The 18,069-nt window shown below is 50.8% G+C and overlaps 1 protein-coding gene across 4 annotated transcripts in view; it reads right to left on the minus strand.

Annotated features, from left to right (window-relative positions):
• Positions 1-1,126: 1,126 nt before the first annotated feature.
• ATG13 (autophagy related 13) overlaps positions 1,127-18,069 on the minus strand; it is a 38,226-nt gene continuing 21,283 nt past the window's right edge. The window contains exons 7-18 of one of the 4 annotated variants that reach the window (XM_027837675.1): positions 14,699-14,739; positions 14,110-14,206; positions 13,709-13,807; positions 12,848-12,941; positions 10,146-10,244; positions 9,281-9,391; positions 8,712-8,848; positions 7,776-7,890; positions 7,118-7,195; positions 6,788-6,904; positions 5,917-6,045; positions 1,127-3,985 (exon numbers count right to left, since the gene is read on the minus strand). In XM_027837675.1, the coding sequence (XP_027693476.1) occupies positions 3,908-3,985; positions 5,917-6,045; positions 6,788-6,904; positions 7,118-7,195; positions 7,776-7,890; positions 8,712-8,848; positions 9,281-9,391; positions 10,146-10,244; positions 12,848-12,941; positions 13,709-13,807; positions 14,110-14,206; positions 14,699-14,739 (1,195 nt within the window). In that variant the 3' untranslated portion in view covers positions 1,127-3,907. The remainder of the gene's footprint in view (positions 3,986-5,916; positions 6,046-6,787; positions 6,905-7,117; positions 7,196-7,775; positions 7,891-8,711; positions 8,849-9,280; positions 9,392-10,145; positions 10,245-12,847; positions 12,942-13,708; positions 13,808-14,109; positions 14,207-14,698; positions 14,740-18,069) is intronic. The other 3 variants (XM_027837673.1, XM_027837672.1, XM_027837674.1) reach the window with 3 other exon arrangements.

Below are 18,069 nucleotides of genomic sequence, written 5' to 3' on the forward strand. Positions count from 1 at the left end.
CACCTCTGAAGGGGGTGACCCATGAAACTACTCCTCTTGAGCAGAAAGACAAAGCTATTAAGCCAGGCAGATGTGAGGCATGAGGACTGACCCTGCTGGGGTTGGTTGTTTTTCTGGTTGCCTGAGACCTCTTCAGTAAGCAGGGCTGAGGGTGGGGAGAACGGGCCACACCCCTTCTAGGCAACATGTCCATCTGGCACAGGGAGCTAGCTGGGGGTTTTCTCACTTTCTCCTGTGCCCTCTCTACCCACCATGTTTTTCAGTGGATGCTGGATCTCAATACAACTAACTAGTGTGCCAGGAAATGTGGAAACCGATAAACACAAGAATAGCTTCTACCCTCAAGGAGCTACATTCTGTTTGGGGGAGCTGAATCTTGAGGGAAGCTAGCTGGAGGTTCTCAAAGTGTATTCCAAAGGGCAGCAGCTTCTGCAGGCCTGTTTGCATGGACTGTAGGCTGTGTGAAGGGGCATTGGTGGCATTAGCCCATGGAGGTAGACTACAGCCAGACTGCCAAGAGGGCCAGGTTCATCCAATCTGCAGCCCCTTTCTGTGGGCAAGCTTTGATGGGCTTCCTGTCCTTCTGGGGCTGGAGCACACAAGGGCACAAATGAGCTAGGAGAGAGATTCTGCTTCCCTGCCTTGTCAGGAATGTAGACCCCAAGAGCCCATTTGCTGTGGGTTCTAGCTCCCCCTTTGCTCCTCCCTCTCCTGGCAAACACAAGTAGGAGCTGCTCGGGGCTGGCTGGATGACTTGTTTCCCCTGGGAAGGGCAAGGACTAAAGTCCACCCTCACGCCTGCTGGCTACGTAGGCCAGCCTCTGCAACTGCTCTTACGTTAGACCCAGCAACTGGACAGAAACCAGAACTCAGGCCTTCTGGCTCCCTTATCTCTGACGCGACATCCTTTGACACAGTGGTCTGACGCCCACATCAATGACATAAACTCCAGGGACCCTGGCTTTCTGCTGTGGCAGTTTCTATCCTTTGAGGACTGGGCACTAAACCCGCCTTCAAAACTCAGCCACCAGCTGTCTGCCCCCTCACAACAGGCTGGGTCTGTCCCAGTCAGGGTACTTTCTAGGAGTGGAGAGCTTCTTGGCCAGGGGAGAATGAAGAAAAGGACTTTTTTGTGTACAGAAAAATTTTATTGGAAATTTCTTGAGAATATGTTTGAAAGTAACAGCTCAATGTTTTCAAACCAGATAAAGGGTGAAGATGCTCCTCTCCAGGCCAAGCATCTGAATACCCAGTCACCAGCCAGGTCTGTCCTGGATATGCTGACACCAGCCTGACTGACCTCAGGAAGACATAGAGAGCCCAAGAACCAGTCCAGGGCCCAGATCCCTTGGCATTGAGCAAGGCTGACAGACTAGGTGTGGAACATACCGCCTGCCATGGGCCATGCTCAACTCCAGTCTTGGTGAGGTGGGGAGCACCTAGCTCCTTCCTCCACTGAGGAGCCCTGAGCAAACTGGCAACGGAGAAGGGTCACTTACTGCCTGCAGAGGGCAGCATTTGTACCGACACTGCTCCTGGCTAGGATACCACAGCATTTTCATGCAGGGGCCAAGGGGAAGTTGGTCAGAGGTGGTGTCCACGGAGCTGACCAACCAGGAGCTGGGAGAATTGGAGAGATGGGGAAAATGTTTCCAAGGTCCACGTTATCTCCCCGCTCATACAGCCCTGGTGCTGCGGGGTCAAACTGTTTGGCCTGGCCAACTCACGAACCGGTACTTCTAGGATTGTCCCACACTGAACCAAAACCATTGGGTCGACCCTGTGGTTGTGCTCACCTTTGTCCTCTGGATCAAGGATGGTTTAGGGTCAAGGCTGCCCTGGACTGTACCCTCAAGGCTGGAAGAAACCAGGCCTCTAGTGACGGGCGGGTTTCTAAGTGAAATCTACCTGTTAGCTGTCCCCTTCCCATCACGGCTGAGGTCCCTTCTGTCTTCCTAGTAGCAGACATTGTGCACAAAAATTCACACCGGCCAGGTGATCAACAGGGCACAAAGCTTAGCTCAAGTGGGGGCAGCAGAAGGTGCAGGTCAGAGCATTTCTGTCACATGCAGCTGATGATGAAAGACTCAAGAAGGCGATCTGTTCCATTTGGCAGCTTCCTAAGGACCGATGTGCACCACGGCCTAGAAAGCTTCATCCACCTTGGAGAGTGGCCCTCGGTCAAGGCAACAATCCCTACAGGAAGGGGTGGAAGTGGGGATGATGTCACACAGGTAAGGCCTGGCAGTGAGAGGCAGCTGACAAGTAGAAGGGTTGGCTCAACCCCACGCCTGGCTTTGGCTTCAGATCTAACTGGCAAGCAACAGGGCAATGTCCTGTCTCCTAGAGTCAGAGATGGAGAGGCTGGGGGTGGAAGTGTTCACACCCCCCCCCCCCAATGACCCATGTTTCAAGTTCAAGTTTCTGGCCCCTTCGGATGGCTCTAGAGGTGGACAGGAGGGAGCAAGTCCTAATCACCCAGGAATACCTAGGCCTGTTGGGGGACACCCCCAAGGCAGCCAGAAGCAACCGGGGGGCTGGGGCTTTGGGGTGTGGCACAGCACTGAGGAGGGCTTTGTCTCTCAAGGGCGGAGGCCACGTGTGGCCATTTATCACAAGGGCTGGCATGTTGTCATGAAGTCAATGTGGCAACAGAAAGAAAATTCCAGAATCCCAGCCAGCAAAAAATAGTTTCTTGGAAGGGGCAGGGAGAACGCCACACGTGCAAAAAATTGGTGGTGGGGGGGTCAGGTGAAATGCAGCAATTGTGGGGAGAAGATAGTGTTCCCGAGGCCGCAGCTATCTCCAGGCCTCTGTTCTCAATGCATATGATGGAGACGAGAGGTCCCAGGGAGGCTTCTGGCATCTTAGGAGGGCCCTGCTGGGCAGAGGAAAGACCCAGCCTTCCCAGAACCACAGCTGGGTTAAAACAGCCCACATCAAATGCATTTTAAAAAATAATCTGATTTCTTTTAAAGCAATAAATATTTACTATTTGATGCTTATCTATAAGCATATAGCAGCAACAGTAGCAGGAGAGGAAGGGAAAAGAGAATCTTGGTCTCCCAACGGCACAACCCTAACAAAATAGGATGCTGAGTTTCTATTTACAATCATGGGTCAGGAGCAGGGGACAGGGAACCTGATGAGTCATTCAGGGCAGTCCAACGCAGCCTTGCATAGTGTCATGAAAGCGCTTATACTACAAGGGAGACAGACTGCATTGGGCCAAAAACGTTAGTCTGCGGACAGTCAGCCTTTCCAGAGCAGAGAGCAGCCACAAACACATGGGTCTTTTCTCTAGTGGGCAGAGTACTGAGGCATGGGAAAGTAAAATGCCCCTTCCTTCCGGGCCTCTACACTGTGTGTGGTGCTGGTGGACTGGACTTTCCTCTTTCCTTTCTTGTTCCTGGGGCACTGGGGTAAGGCAGTCATACTCAGCGTCCTCAGCCTTAGACAGAGCCCCAGTACCAAGGGGAGAGGCTGCTCAGTTCATGGTGGGTGGAAGATCCATAGTTCTACAGGCCAAACTGGATGGCCGTGTTCAGCTGGCTAAGCAGTAGGGGCTGAGATCAGCTGCTCTGCTCTACACTGGGGTGGGTAAGCTCCCTTTTTCACCAGCTGTGCTTATTCCTGACTCTTAGGGTAGGCTATGACCCAGAACTCAAATGCTCCAGGGACTGGGCCCTCTTCGATGCTGGCCCCTGGGTCCGATTGCGGAGAAGAGCCAAAAGGCAGGAGTGGGGGAGCCCCTTCCCTCTGCCTTCCACTCTCTGGCCTGGATTGAAGCTGAATAAATAACAGAGAGAGAGGGAGAAGAGCGCTAGGTGGAATGGTCTCTGTCCTCAGGGGTGTCCAAGAAAGGGGCTGCTACTGCTGCTGCTGGGGCCTGGGGAGGACGATGACTTTACTGTAGGGTCTCCACAAAGGCATCAAACTCTTTCACGTTCTTCTCATGCACGGCCAGTTTTTCTGGGAGTGAGTCCTGAAAAGGAAGTGGGAAGATCAGGAAGGCTTACATCGTGTGGGTGCGGCCAGAAGCCCCAGGACTGCCTGGCCCAGCGGACAGCGGGGTGCCCTCAGCCCTGAGTGTTGGCACCATCATCCTAGCACCTCCCTCCTCCATACACTACTGTTATAATATACTCTACAGGGGGGTGGGGAGGGGGCAGGACAAGAAGCCGATGGTGAGGAGACGGGGAAGAGAGGAGGGAACGTCTATTCTCCAAGCTGTAATTGGGAAAGCCTGCGAGTCTGGGCAGAGATGACATGGGGCCTCCAGCAGGCTCCATGCTGACCGACGCAGCACAACGACAAGGTCAAGGCGAGGACACGGAACATACCCAGGACAGGAGGGGGGCTTTCCTAAGAGGATGAAGTTGAGTTCAGAGCTCGAGAAACCGGAGAAGATGCTAATAAAAAGGATTAAAGTCCTAAACAATACAACTGTGAGGAGAGGAAAGAGGAGCTGGGCCTCCTTCCCAGAGGAGGAGGCCAAGGGGCAAATGAGCTGTTTTTCAAGTATGTAAAGCTATTATTATTGGGGGAAAAAAAGATCCTGCCCAGCTGGTCCCTCTCTCCACTGACGACTTATTATGAAGGGGTTCCAGTGTAACAAAGATTTACTGCCAGGGAGGGCCCAACATGGGCCTGGATTCCTACGCCAAGGCGAGAACTGGATGTGTCCCACAGGCCGTTAAGTGCAAGGCTGCATGGAGGCAGAAGGGCCAAGCTGACCTCCTGGGGGGTATTCTATGACTGCCAGGGTCATGATGGAGACGAAAGGTCCCAGGGAGGCTTCTGGCATCTTGAGAGGGCCCTGCTGGGCAGAGGTCAGGGTTATGTTTGACACCTTTCCTTTTTTTTTTTTGGAGGGGGGGGGTGTGTGTGCACACTAGGCAATGGGGTTAAGTGACTTGCCCAGGGTCACAAATAGGAAATGTCAGGTGTTTGAGACTGAATTTGAACTCAGGACCTTGCTCCAGGACAGCCTATATGACTGTCACACACAGCTTGGCTGCAGCACTAGCATGGCTATCCTCCCACTGCCCTCGCCATTGGGCGAAGCCCAAGTGTTCTGCCAACCTTCCGACGCTGCTGCCGTCCCTGCACTCACTCACTGCCCTTTCTGGGTATCAAGCAAGGCCCCGCTGCCTGTGGAGGACTGGCCCATCGACTGTCTGAGGACCAGTGTGTGAAGCTCAGAGAGGCTGGACCAAGAGGTCACAGCAACTCCTGCAGAGGGCCCAGTGAGGCACGGAGGGGCTGCCACCTGCCCTCGTGGACAGAGTTCCCATGCTGGCTGGCCGCAGGCTCTCTAAGGCACTCCCTGAGGCAGCTGATAAATACCCCAGCATAGAACGAAAGCTTCCCACTGGGAAACCCTGCTCGAGGTGCTCAGAATCCTCTTCTCCATCAGGAAACCACCTCCCCCAGGGAGGGCTGGATTGCTTTTACTCAGGACACCAAGACATACTTTCCGTGGGGGAATCTGCCAACGAGGCCTAGAAAGCTGACTTCTCCGAGTTTAAATGGCTAAATGCGAGGAGCTACGTCTTAGGGAAAAGGGGAGAGGAACAAGTAATGGTGAGAGAGTTCATGGGAAAGTGAGAGATGTGTCCGAGAAAGCCAGAGAATGATGGTAACAGAGAAAAAGTTTGAAAAAACGAGCCTGTGCTATGGAACGGGGTCTTCTCCTCCTCTAACTTTCTTTGGGGGGCAGAACTCTTGTCAGGCTGTCTGTCAGCATGAGGCATGGGGAGCCACGATCTGCAACTGACTTTCTGTGTGACCTTGGGTAAGTCACACAACTCTCTTTGTAACATGAGGGGATGGTGCTCGATGACATGCGAAGATTTTTCCCAGCTCTAGAGTTCTGATTCTCGGGAAATCAGGGTGGAGTAAGGTTTTTCATACCAGGTCTTCGGCCATGGACTGAGCCCCAATGTCAATGGACAGGCTGCTCAGCTGAGGGGGATTCTGAAACTCCCGGTAGAAGGTCCCTAGGTCCATGGGCAGAATGTCATCTTTTGAGAAGGCTGGCTTCTTAAAAACAAAAACGAGACAAGCAGGCATCAGGGCCTCTTTCGAAGCTCAGCGGGAAACACACAAAGTGTGAGTCAACTTCCTTTCCTTGTACTCATCTCCAGAGCGCACCGGAAGATTGTTCTCCCTTGAGGCTGCCTCTCAAGCTTCTGCCCTCGCTTTCAAAAGAGAGTTCCTTTCTCTTTTTAACCTTAGCACCACTAGCATGAGATGAACCAAACTGATGCTACTGGACAAATACTCTACAGATCTGCTTTTACTTCCTTACAGAAAAAAGCCCAAAGACCCATCCTGAGAATGCTTCTTTCCTGCTCTCGGCCAAGAAGCTGAGACCGAAGGAGCCGTGGGAGGGGCTCCCCAGCTCCTCAGATGCTGTGCATCTAGCACCCGAGCCAGTCCCAGCACTCACTACCAGAATTCACCCTGGATGGTGGGGGAGGACCCATTCCTGTGTATTCTGGTGGTGCCTTCTCACAATGCCTCACAGTGGCATGGAGGTCACTGCGGCAGTCACACACCAGCTGTGACAGCCTACACCAAGCTCAAAGGCTTCAGGGACAGAGAGCGCAACAGGCGCCCATTGGAGGACCAGCCTCAGAGGCTGGAGGTGAGGAAAACTTCCGGTCCTGTCTACTCAGTGCATGATGGCACTTTCCCTGCCAACAGAGCCGAGGCTCCTTTGAACCACTTAACAAGCGTTGTGGCATGAGGCGACAAAAGGTAAGGAGCGGCAGCCACTTACAAAGTCCACCATGACAAAGTCATCGTGCGTGTTTCCGCTGCTGCCGCCGCTGGACCCATCAGAGTGCAAGCTGCCTTGGAGAGGAGATTCCGTGTCTGGGGAGTCGGGAGGATTCACCTGCTCGGGGAACCACAAAGACCTTGTTGTAGTGCCCTGGCTAAAGGCCATCTCCAGCAATCTGGGGACCTCACGCCGGCTACACTCAACGTATGTTAGCAACCACAATCCAGGAGGAAACGTCCTAGGTGGGCAATGTAGCCCACAGGAGAGGGAGATGCACTCCTGGGGACTGCTCTGTCTTATTGGAAGCTTTCTCAGTGGGAAACTCACCATGGGATCATTATCCTCTAGCTCAAAGTTCTTGGGAGCAAACATGGCAAAGGGGATGTCCAAATTGGTCATTGTTACCTGGAAAGGTACAAGAAGAAAGGATCAGTGCCAGCTCTCACCTGACACATACAGGCCCTTCAGCAAAGGGAAGTAAAGGCAGGAGCCCAGTGGGTTAGCCATTATTCCCTGATCCATCCATCCATCTACTCTACAAAGCCAATGGACTGAGCCTGGGCCTGGAAAAGTCGCAGAGATAGAGAAGCAATCCCTGCTGCCCAAGAGCTCCCCACGTAGGGCCCTGCATGCCTGGAGCAGAGAATGAGCTGACTGCGGCTGCCCTTCATAGACTCAGACAGGAGGGGTCCCAGCTAGACTCGGTTATGTCTCCAAGTGCTGAGCTCAGTGTGCTGTACAAAGCAGATGCTGGAGGTCTGCTCTACATTACATCCAGGAGTCTGTGTTCCACAGGGACCCAGAGAGCAGCAGATTCAAGGAAGTGAATGTGGGGAAACCTGGATCCCCACGAAAAGAAGGAATGGCGTTCTAAGATGGACTGGGGCATTGACTGCCTCTAGAATCTGGGCCAACCTCTTCCTGCTTTGGGGAGAAGGCTGCAAGGCCAGTGAGCTCCCTCGAGGAGCGGTGCTGGAAGAATCACCTGATCCAGTGAATTGTTGACGAGCGCTCCCACTTTCCGAACCAAGATGGCCTCCAGGACGTCATGAGGGGACCCACGGCCTTCACTGCTGTTGGATACGGTTTCGGTGTCTTCACTGGGGAAGGAAGATAAAACTGGCTGTGCCTGGACTAACTGCAGTACAGACTCCTGTGCCCCCCTCTCCATCTGCCTCCTTGTTAAGGTGCCACTAAGGGCCAGCCAAGCACTCCATGGCAAGCATGCCAGAGGACGGCACACAAGCTGCTAACCACCTCAGTCTCACCATACAGTGCACAGCATTTCTTTTAGAGAGCCAAGTCGATTTTCAGGTTAGTTTTTCTCTTCTCTCTCCTACTCTCTATGTATAATTAGCACTGTATGGGTTTTTTCCTGATACCATGGACGGCCCAATTACCACCACCCATTGCTGTCCGGATGAAAAGGCCCAAGGTCCTAGATCTGATTCCCAAGAGCCGGGATTGAAGACAATTACAGTGGCCTCTGCCTCATGCTGTCTGGTTAAGACTCTTCATGTTCCCCTCCTGCCCCTGGGTTCTAGTAAACTAGTCTTTTTAAGAGCCCAAGGCAGAAAGACACTAAGAAAAAGAATACGAGGCAAGAGAAAAGTACTGGGAAAGCCACAACGGAAGGGTTTGATAAGGGAGGAGTGTTTGCCTGCTGCAAACCCATTCTTCATCTGTTAGGAGACATGTGCCAGGAAAAGTTTCCTGTTTCTTGGAATAAAATAAGAAAACAGTCATTTATTTCTCCACAGGTGGACCCATAGCTAGGGAGTGGCTACCTCCCCCAGTGGGCTCAGGGGACTGGTCAGGAGCCCACAACATATGGAGAGCATTAAGCAAAAGACAGAGTTCCTTCTCGTCTGAGCGATGTGTGCCCCCAAGCAGGAAGAGCTTGAGGTCGGGGGAGCCATACCTGCTGGAAGGAGTGACTATGTAGTGGGCACCATCAGAAGGGGTACAGGTTGCCATCTTCTCATGGTCGGCCTGGGTGCCGTAGGCAGGCTGGCTAGGAGCAAGGGGCACCCCACCTTCCTTCCCTGGAACCATTAACTCCAGAGAAGAACAGATAAATATCCAATTAGTGATTACAGCATGGCAGACGGGACAGCTTCCCGTCCTACTACACTGGGCATCTGGTTTGACTGTCAAGTCTTTCTTCTAGCAATTGACATCTGCATGGGGACAGGAACCTCCAGTCCTGCTTCCAGACTAGCTCTGCTGGAGATAAAACAGTCAGTGACTCCAACAGGGTGAAGGATAGAGCGACACACCCGGGAGAAACCTTTTCCCCCCTTGGACTCATCTCACCTGGGGCCCAAGGATCTCTGGTTGAACGTCACTTGGGTCTCCCTTAGGGTGAGAAATCCATTTGGAGGTTTTAATTCCTAGTCCTTTCAAATACTCATGACGTCCCTGCGTGGCTAATGGACCTCCCCAGGGCCACATGGTGAGAAGGTCGTTCCGTCCTGACTTCAGCGATACCTGGTGAGGGTGGGCAGTGCCTGAGCCAGCAGCAAAGACCACTGGATGGGCCAGCTCAGCTGATCCAACTCCCAGAACAGTGGGCTGATAGGAAAGGCGGGAGCTGGCGAGCTAAGCGAGAGAAAAACAGAGAAGGCAAAGGGAAGGAAGGGGGAGAAGGAGGGGGGAGGAGGGAGAGGGAGGGAGAGAGAGAGAAGAAAACAGGGCAAGTCCAGCAATGTGAGCAGTAATAAGGACTCGCAAAGAAAGCAGAGAAGTTCAGAACCCCAGCCCACCCTCTGGAGGGATGGGAGGTGAGCTGGAAGAGGGACCTGAGCTAAAGACTCAACAGGTTTGGACATTTCTTTGTAGATGAAAAGGTACAGAAGTGCAGTGGGGTGGGAGGCTGGTTGGCTTTTTTTTTTGGAAAAAGCTTGAATTTATGGGTGAACTGGTCTACTCCGAGGGGTCAGAGCTAAGGGGAACCAGGCTGAAGGGCTCTCTTGGAGCCTCTAGTATCAGTCACTGTCTCCAAAATCCTTCTCTTTTCCTTCTGTCCTTGGTGTGCCTCTGTGACAGAAGCCCATCTTTTCAGATCTAACCCTCTTCTCACCCAGAAAGTGGAAGAGCTTTTGTTTATATTTTAGGAGATTACCAGCCTCGAATTGTGTATTTGGAAACAAGATATTAATAACTCCTTTTATTTGCCACATCAATGGAAAAAGGAGGGGCAAATGCAAGGTCCTATTTTGGGCTGACACGGTCCTGCTCACATCCCATTCCAGAACAACAATCCCATAAATCCCAAAGGACATCGGGGAGTACTGAATGGTAGAGAATATAAGGTACCATATAATCATTCCCTCTCTTCCCATTATGGACTCACTTGGTGGGAAAAGGCCAGTCCTGCCATGGGGACCCTCAGGGTATCCGTCACCACCGGAGTAGGGGTCTGAAAATGTGCCTTACTAACCGTGAACACACACTAGACACAGACACAGAAGAAACAAGAGAGGAAGAAAGAAAACAGAAAAGACGTGAAGGAGCTAAGCCCTGGAAAGGACTTGTTAGAAGCTGAGATGGCTGGGCATGGAGGAGGAAGAGGAGGAGAAGGCCCGTCTGACTATCCCATGGCTAGGATTCCTGAGGCTGCAGCCCAAAGCGGACACATGTGCAAGCACTGAGCACCGATCAAGCTCTAGGAACACGAACGAGATATTCTCCTTCCGTTTATCAAAAGGAGCCCAGCTGAGGAGTGGAGCCCTTGCTAGAAGGGGACGTGGGGGAGCTGCCTCTGAGAACCAGAGGCAGGTACAGGGATTTTCAACTGGAGAAGTCCCCAAGCCACATCCTCCACTGCCATTCATCCTAGCTGTGTCCTGCAGGAGACACTTGGTGGACACAAGCTAGAGGGATTTTAAGGCCTTCTTTCAGTCTTGCTCCTCCTGGACACTACCTCCTCTGGAGGTTTTTGGGACACGGGTCCCCTTCCCCCAGGTTCTCCTTCTTCCTAGCAGACCACTCTTTCTCAAGTCTCCTCTGCCAGATCCTCCAACAGACCAAGCCCTCTAACCTTAGGTGTTCTTACGCCCCTCTCTTCTTCTGCCTCTGTACCACCTCATGTGGTGATGTCACCAGCTCCCAGATCTACCTTTACCACCTCACACTCTGCTGATCACCTGCCTGACATCTCAAACTGGATGTCCAGCAGATATCCTAAAACCTCCCCCTCCCCCCTAACTACCTTCCCAACACCATCCTCCTAGTCCCCCCAAATCACAGGCCAGGAGTCACACTGGACTCCGCCCAAGGCCTGTCGATGTCACCTCTGCAGCATCTCTCCCATACGCCCCCTTCTCTCCTCTGACACTGTCCCCTCAGGCCTGGACCACTCCAATAGCTGGGGGGGGGGGTGAGGATTCTGCTGACCTCAAGTTTCTCCCCAGTCCAATCTATCCTCCATTCAGCCACCAGTGATTTTCCTAGAGAACAGGTCCAATCATGTCCCTCCCCTGTTAACCTCCAGGATCAAATATAAAATGCTCTCTCTGGCATTCTAAGCCTCCTCCTATCTGTCCATCTCCATCCCACCCATCCCCATGCCTGGATTGCTCTCCCTCCTCTGCTCCAACTACTGACCTTCCCAGCTTTGGTTAAGTCCCAACTAAAATCTCACCTTCTAGGAAGGCCTTTCCCAAGGCCAGTGCCTTCCCTCTGTTAATTATTTCCTATTTCTTCTGGATATAGCTTGCTCTCCCCAACAGAGTGTAAGCTCCTTGAGGGCAGGGACTATCTTTTCCCCTCTTTTTTTGAAACCCCAGCACGTGGCACAATGTTTGGCAACAGTAGGCACTTAATAAACAAACAAACATCAACTGACTGAAGAATTCCAACAAGGGCGATGAGGGACCAGGATTCTTCTTGGCCCAGCTTCAGCTACTCAGCGCTCACAGCATTCACTGAGGAGGGGCCTCAGGACCTTTCATCCTGAAGCCGCCGCAGTGTGAGAGCTGGGGTTCCAGTGAAGAAGCGGCGCGCTGGTTCAGAGCTGTGTGGAGAGGCCAGCACCCCTCTCTCCCAAAGAAATCCAACTCTCTTGATTCTGCCTGGAATGGGACCGGGAAGGGCGTGGCTCAAGGGCCACAACCAGGGCCAAACCTCTTGAGATAGGCCCACACAGCTTCACTTCTTTAAATCCAATTTACGGAAGGCTTAGATGCCCTCTTGTCTTTCTGCATGGGACGCAATGAGCACCAAACCAGTTTTTCAGAGCTAGGCCATACTCCTGCCAAGTCCTACTTAAAATGCCAATTGCTTTAAAACATTTTATTGCTTTGGAGAAAACCCCAAGCAGTAGGTGAACCAAGCATTCTGGCCTTTCTACCTTAAAAGATAAAGAGAAAGGGATGAGGATGCTCCGCTGGTGTCATGTCACCCACTACGCATATGTGGGCTGGCCTTCCACTGAGTACTCTGCTAAATGGATGAGAAACCTCCAGGAGTGCTAGGTCACCTCAAGTGCAAGGCAGAGACACTCTGGAATGAGAGGGTGGGGGATGAGGAACAAGACTCAGGGAAGACTATCTGGCAGATCTAGGTGGTGTTGGGTGCCATGGAGGGGCTGTTCCTTGATGACCTAAGCCCCTGGGCACAAACAGGCAAAATGCTTTCCTAATCAAGACTGCTGAAAACACTGCCTAGGGAGCCTGCCTTAACTGACTTGGCATCTGACACCACAGAGTGATCTCAGGTAGGGTTAAGAATGTCCACAGACAAGGCAGAGACAGGCAGCCCGAGGCCCATGTTCCTAGGGGTTCGTCTCCAGTCAATCAGTGTCTTTTGTCTAATCCCAACCTCCAGGGAACCATGGCCCCAACTCAGGACACTGGCCCTCCCTGGACCAGCTGTAGGGCCCAGGTGTGAGCCTGACCTTCCCTGACATCGAGGCCCATGGGATCCGCAGGGAATCCTGGTGCTTCACCTCAAAGGGACAAATGGTGTGTGATCCCATGGCTCAGCCCCCACCTCCCACCCCCCAGCCACTCGGTCAGCTCTCAAGGGATCCCCAAACCTCTCCCTTCCTCCTACCTGGGACGGAGGGGAGGTTGAGAAAGAGGTGGTGCAGACTTCCTGAGAGTCCTCGACAGATGGATATGCTACCCCAGCATCCTCACCAGCGGTCCTATGGGCAGAGAAAAGAGAACGTTTCATAGCAGCAGTGGACAGCCTCAGAAACAAAAACAAGTAGGTTTGTGGGAATGGAAGGAAGGGAAAGTTTCAGGTAAAGAATCAGCATCAAAAAGGGAAAGACAAATGTCGAGAAACGCCTCTATGTCAGAGTGTGTCTAAGGAGGCAAGCGAAATAATGTCAGCCGTCACAAATGGAGGAAGAGAGTGGGAGTCCAGACATCTGTCCCTGGCTTTCTCTTAGCTTACTTCCTTACCCCACTGCTCTCAAAGGAAAGGGTCTCTCCCTACCCCTTCCTATCCCTGAGGGACTCAGTGCCACAAAAGGACAGTGGACAGAGCGAACTTGTCTGTGTGAGCTGTCACTATGAGATATCCAACGAAGCAACCTCAAATACCCAGAGCCGTAAGCAGCAGGGCCTTGGGTGACACACCTTTGTTCCAATTCCTAAAAAACCCTTCCACTCTGTGGGACCTTGCTGTCCCCTGGCAGAACCAGCTAGTGCCAGCTAAGCCTCTGAATACCACTCTCTGACCAAGGAAACTGCTCATCAGAGCCCCTTGCTACCAAGCCAATCCAAAGTGCACCTGGCAGCTTAGTATCCTGAGAGCCAATTGTGCCTGCGGTGAGACCCGCCTCCCAGCTGACAGAAGGGAAGCTGTGGGGCCTTCTCCAGAGGCCCCTGCTCACCCACGGGTGCTGCAGGCAGGGGCCTGTCTGGCCTTGCAAGCCAGGGGCTTGTAGTGCCCTTGTTTCCTCACCTGTAGTTGCAGGGGTGCATGGGCGAGGAGCTGGGGTAGGGACGGTCCACAAAATGGTCAATGACAATCCCCATGATAGGTGGGGTCCTCTCAAACTGCCTGCAAGGCAACAAGCAGATTGTATGATTAGTGGGTCTTCCTGGCCCCGCCCCTGGCACCAGCTAGTAGGGTCCACAAGTGTCCTTAGCCTGGCAACTTTATGAACCCTCCACCAAACCGGAGATCCTGGACCTACAGGCTCTAGGTCCCTGAGCTACTCCACGCAGGCCATTTTTACTCTCTCTGTCTCTCTCCTTCAAAGATCCTAAGCTTCCTATGGGGATGTATTACACAGGAAGAGCAGAGCCGGTACGGAGGCTCGGTTCTCGAGGCTCAAGAAAAGGGATGATGCTCCTGCTCACCTGGTAGACATGAAGGCCAGGTTAATTCTGTAGGCACAGGACAGAGTGATGGTGCCCACTGGGGTGCCTACTGTGCCAACTCGGACTGTCTGGAAACCTAGAAGAGAAGGAAGGTAAGCTTTTCTGACTTCCTTCAGGCTCCTAAGGTGCTGGCCTTTCCCTAAATCAAGGACTCTCTACAAGGTTCACTCACAGAAATGAACACACACACACACACACACACACACACACACACACACACACAAAATCTCTCTCTCTCAATCAATGTGGCCCTAGGCCCCTGCTTTCTTTCACAGGCACCAAATAGTCAAGGACAAGAAAACAGGACACTGGCTTTAACAAGGAACGCCAGGTCCAGGTTGAGAAGTCTTAATATTCTGTGACCACCCCCACAGCATTCTGCACCACAGACATGAGGGGCAGGTGCCCAGAAACCACCCTGCCAGAAAGAAGCACATTCAGGAGTCATCCCTACTGAGGGGAGACCCGTGGGTGGCTCATTCGTAAGGGGAAGCACCGTCCCCCCCCCCCCCACACACAGTGAAAAGGCCTTGCTAACATGTAGGCTGTGCAGACAGAACAGTAGTACCTTCTCCTAAGCCGTTCAACTGGACTTCTCCAAAGTATATCCTGTGACAAGGAGACAAAGGAATGCTTTGTGAATTCAGATTTATTTTTGGCCTGTAATAAGTAAAAGAGCGGGTTCATAGCTGGTTTGCTCAGCCTCAGTGGACGGTGTCCTGAGGGCCGCAGTTAAACTAGTCTTAGCAATCTAAGGAGAAGCACGTCACCAAGACAACATCGCTAAGCCTCGTGCCTCCCTGGCCAACCAGCTGTCCACCCTCCTCTGTCTGCCACGCCCACCCTTGTGGCTCCTTGGAGGTAGGGCTGTGTTGCCTTTCTTTATATGCCCTGCACTTAGCTGATTAGAGTATTTGATGTGAACTCACCCAATTCTTAGTCATGAAATAATTGCAACCCTGAAGTAAGATCAAAAACTCATGGTAACTTCTTTCCTTTCTTGAAATCATGTACTTGCTGCTCATAGAACCAAAAACACCTAGCCCTCCCAGAGAGTTAAGATTCTCCCACAAGATACTAGCTTGAGCTGTCGAGAGAAATCATTCATTCACACTTTGCTCCCCTTAAAAACAAGACAAGCACATAATTGGGAAACGAGATTTTCCAATCCAATGAGATTTCTGATCTGGAAGAACTAGCTGAACTTTCAGCTTTGAAAAACCTAGTAAGAACCTCTTTGATTCTCTTAGGAAGCTGACATTAGGGAAAAGTCTGAATCACAGGACATTTTAAAAGAAATGATTTTTAATTATTTAAGGACATACAGAACAGCTAAATACTCATAAATGTAGAGGGCCAGCTCTGATCAGTCCAGCAAAGGGTTAAAGAATTCAGGTTGGAATTTAATTCCTGTCTGTTCTTACTTTCAAGTGCTCACTTAATCAGGATGTTGGCTCAGCACTCTCCTATTCATTAAGGGGCTCCTGGAACTGCCCGACCATGACACATAAAAATCTGGCATGAGGGATAACATGTGGCAAACTAGGGAGGACTAGTCACATACTTTGAGATAAGAACCTGAGACAGCCCTGAGAATGATTGTCAAGGCCTGTTAATTGACCGTTAATCTCTATCTTGTAACCATTTGCTTAAAATGATGTAATCCTTTTCTTGATACTTTTATTGTATGCTCCTTTGATGTATGTCCTGAAAGCATTTTTTTAACCGCACTCTGAACCTTGAAAGTTATCAGTAACAGTTACAGAATATGCATAGTTTTCCCACACAAGGGATCCTTTGAAGCTTCAAACTCTTTCCTATATATGCTGTGACCCTCAGATGAATAAACGGTTCAGTCTTGGCTGATCGCCTGGCCCATGTTTCTTCAGTTCACATTCTCCCCTCAGGTATGATTCTTAGTTGCTGGCAACACATAAAGAGGTAGTGGGTCTATCTCCCTCATTATAATGAAGAGTCTATTCTCTTCTAGCCATTAAGCATCTCTCCTGACAATTGTGTTCCTATCCTGTGTTAACTCTGCAAATCCTTTTTCCATTAAGAGTGCAAAGATAAATTTGAGTATAGTTCTGATTAAGAATTTTAGAAGGATCCAGATTAGCAAGCAGATAACATTGGAGAAAAACCTGGAGGTGTTCTGGTCCATCAGAATTAATGGCGCGCTTCTGTAGGCAACTGGCAGATTCTCTTATAGACCGCCCAGGCACTATTTTTAAAAGAATTTGTAGGCATCCCCTCAATTTTCAATTATTTGCCACCACATAAAAGGGGATGCTCATCAATTAGGGACTCACTGAACAAGTGGTATATGATTGTGATGGAATACTACTGTGCTATAAGAAAGGACGAGCAGGATGCTCTCAGAAAAACCCTGGGAAGATTTGTATGAACTGATGCAGAGTAAAGTGAGCAGAACCAGGAGAACGCTGTACACAGTGACAGAAATACTGTATGATAATTAACTGTGAATGACTTAGCTCTTCTCAGCAATACAATGATCTAAGACAACTACAAAGGACTTACGATAAAAAAATATTGTCCACCTCCAGAGAGAGAACTGATGGAGTCTGAATGCAGATTGAAGCATAATTTTTCTTCCTCTTTTTTTTGGTGAGGCAATTGGGGTTAAGTGATTTGCCTAGGGTCACATAGCTAGTAAGTGTCAAGTGTCTGAGTCCGGATTTGAACTCAGGTCCTCCTGACTCCAGGGCCAGTGTTCTATCCACTCGGCCACCTAGCTGCCCCGCAAAGCATACTTTTTAATCTTTATTTTCCGTGTGTGTGTGTGTGTGTGTGTGTGTGTGTGGGGAGCTTGGTTTGTATTTTCTTTCATAACATGATTAATATGGAAATATTAGTCACGTGACTGCACACATATAACCTATATCAAATTGCCTGCCTTCTCAATAAGGGGGGAGGGGAGGGAGGGAGAGAATTTGGAACTCAAAATTTTGAAAAAGAATGTTAAAAAAATTTTCTGGAGGGGGAGAACAAAAAGAATTCATAGGGATCACACTCTCCAAAAGGTTGGGTAAATAAAAAAACAAGGAAAGGAACAGCCTGAAGCATTATAGATGAGACACCACAGGTTCAAGAAAATATAAGAATATGTCAGAAATATCCAGGCCTGTTAAAGGGCCTCAAAACCAGGACACATAAGGATTAGCTGAAAGAGCTAGGGATGTTTAACCAGAAGAGAAGACTTGGCAGGTGAAAGAAGAGAGATAGAAAGAGTCTTGAAGTATTTGAAGGGCTTGTGGAATAAGTATTAACATTGTTCTGCTTGGCCCCAGAAAGAAAGCAAGGAGCACTGGCTAATAAGGAAGGCTGTTCAAAAGTGGGCTGGACTGCCCTTGGGTGTACTGGCTTTTCTCTCATGGGAGGGCTCTGGCCCAAGGCTATAGGAAGCCCACCAGCCTGGGATGTTGTAGAAAGAATTAATGTCACCAGTATGGGCTGTATCAGCGGAAGCCCTCGGAGGTTCTGTGAAATTAGCAAACTCTGCTGAAGAGGATGAGAAAACAGCCAACCTAGCTTGAGGAGGAATAAAGTCGGGTGTGCCATAACCATTTCATTCCCTTCTCTGACACACAGGGTGGCAGGCCATGTGGAAGAGGGAGGAGACGGAACACATTGAGATATTTAAGTTCTCTGGTACTTTCATCAACAAGCCAGGAAGCTACAGTCTACACCAGGGGCGCCAACCTCGAAGAGAAATGGGGCCACTAAACTGTACACATGGATCCCTGCGGGCCACCTCGCTAGCTTTCTTTTCCCTTATTTTTGTTTATTTCACTAAATACTCCCCGGTTGCACTGTAATCTGGCTCTGGCTGCACTTGAAATGCCGTTGCCCACGTTCAACACCTCTGGTCTAGACTGGCTGTTTTCAAGTTGTCTCCAATTAGGAATTTCTGGTGGT

The sequence above is a fragment of the Vombatus ursinus genome, unplaced genomic scaffold (assembly GCF_900497805.2).
Source record: "Vombatus ursinus unplaced genomic scaffold, bare-nosed wombat genome assembly UNPS02014822.1, whole genome shotgun sequence".
Taxonomy (NCBI): Eukaryota; Metazoa; Chordata; class Mammalia; order Diprotodontia; family Vombatidae; genus Vombatus; species Vombatus ursinus.